The sequence below is a fragment of a genome, unplaced genomic scaffold, assembly GCF_019419815.1.
Source record: "Pyrus x bretschneideri cultivar Hongxiangsu unplaced genomic scaffold, Pyrus_bretschneideri_v1 Contig1, whole genome shotgun sequence".
NCBI lineage: Eukaryota > Viridiplantae > Streptophyta > Magnoliopsida > Rosales > Rosaceae > Pyrus > Pyrus x bretschneideri.
The window spans coordinates 16,583,867-16,585,572 of record NW_025999390.1 but is presented as its reverse complement, the minus strand read 5'-3'; the positions used below and the strand labels follow the sequence as shown (position 1 = coordinate 16,585,572).

Genomic DNA, 1,706 nt, shown 5'->3' with positions numbered 1-1,706 from the left:
TTATTGTTTTTAGGGGTGTAAAACAGTTAAATTAATATATAATTATTATTGTTTTTAGGGGTGTAAACAATTAAATTAATATATAATTATTAATATTTAGGCTATAAAACTGCAAATAATAAAAAATAATTATATATAATTATTATTATTAGGGGTAATGCATATGATTGACAACAAGTATCTTGCGTCGAAATAGTCTCATATTGCGTCGAAATAGGCTAGGGTTGCGTCGGTTAAAACCGACGCCAAGTCTGACACACATGTCCTAAGGTTAACATTGCGTCGAAATAGGCTAGGGTTGCGTCGGTTAAAACCGACGCCAAGTCTGACACACATGTCCTAAGGTTAACATTGCGTCGAAATAGGCTGGGGTTGCGTCGGTTAAAACCGACGCCAATTCTGACATACCTGAAAAATGCCGTCGGTTAAAAGCGACAGAAAACAAGGAAAAAAAAAAAAAAACAGAAATATAATTTTATGATACGATATCATAGCATACAAAATAAAACAAAGTCTAATTAATACAAAAAATAATTAACAAAAAATAATTAATATATTTATTCCCTGTCATCATCTGTTAGCTCTTCGTCGGTATTGGCATGATTAACGAACCCGGTAGGCAACGCTAATGATTCAAGAAAGGGAGTCTCTTCCACGCCAACCCTTATATGAAAATTTTCATTATCAAGAATTCGATCATCCAAGTTCGGCGTGTCATAATCATCAATAGCATCACTATCCTCTAATACGTCAAATAAATCTCTTGGCTGAGTTCGAACAACTACGTGCCAATCTTTTTCAATCGTATCCTCCACGTAAAATGCCTGTAATGCTTGTGATGCTAGTATGAAAGGATCCTCTTTAAATCCCAATTGATTGAAATTCACCATAGTAAATCCATATTGATCAGTCTTCATTCCTCGTGGACTTTCACTATTAACCCATTCGCACTTAAATAACATCACAGCTCGACCCCTATCTCCTGCTTCAGTAGGACCACAATATTTGACCTCGAACATATCTACAACTCTGCCATAACAATTTACTTGCCCAATTGCTCCAGGAACATTTGCAGGTACAAAGACACCACAGTTTTGATTCTTATGCTTATCATCCACAGATTTTATACGAAATCTAAATCCATGAACAATGTGACTTTTGTATCTGCTCACAACCCTACTAGGATAATTAGCTAGCCAATGCAAGTCTTGAGATATCAATGTGTCATTAGCATCATATCTTGAATTCATCTGTAATAAGTATGAAGATAAATATTGACAGAATAACTATAAACATGTTATAATTAAAATGCAAAACAATAAATAAATAATATGATTATTATATCAACTCACATGTTGCTTGAACCATTCTGGAAATTCTTTCTTGCTTAGCTCTTAAATTTGTCGCATAGTTAACCTTTCTCGACGATATTTAGTTTTCAAGAATTCTTCATGTTGCCTACACAATTATGTCCAATTTAGATAATTATTTTTTCAAAGTTAAGAAAACCAATAAAACATTAAGACGTATGATTAAACATTCTTACCTTCTAAATGGGCTAACTTCATCACAATTATTTAGAATGTATCTATGGCACTGATCAAGAACATTTAGATTGAGCTCCACATTTTCTCCTGAACCCATATAACATCCTTTCGAGTCAAAAATTGATAACCCACCAGATACTCCACGTCCAATCCCATCTT

General features: G+C 33.7%; 1 protein-coding gene across 1 annotated transcript; it reads right to left on the bottom strand.

Moving 5' to 3' along the window:
- Nucleotides 1-557: 557 nt before the first annotated feature.
- Nucleotides 558-1,388, bottom strand: LOC125476295. The gene is made up of 2 exons (XM_048582162.1): nt 1,353-1,388; nt 558-1,250 (listed from the first exon to the last, which is right to left on the bottom strand). Exon 2 carries the CDS (start codon nt 1,248-1,250, stop codon nt 558-560), a length of 693 nt encoding a protein of 230 aa, XP_048438119.1. The 5' UTR covers nt 1,353-1,388.
- Nucleotides 1,389-1,706: the final 318 nt, after the last annotated feature.

Bases quoted from the DNA above. Each gene is read 5' to 3' on its own strand.
- LOC125476295 (XM_048582162.1), bottom strand. From the start codon at position 1,250: ATGAATTCAAGATATGATGCTAATGACACATTGATATCTCAAGACTTG.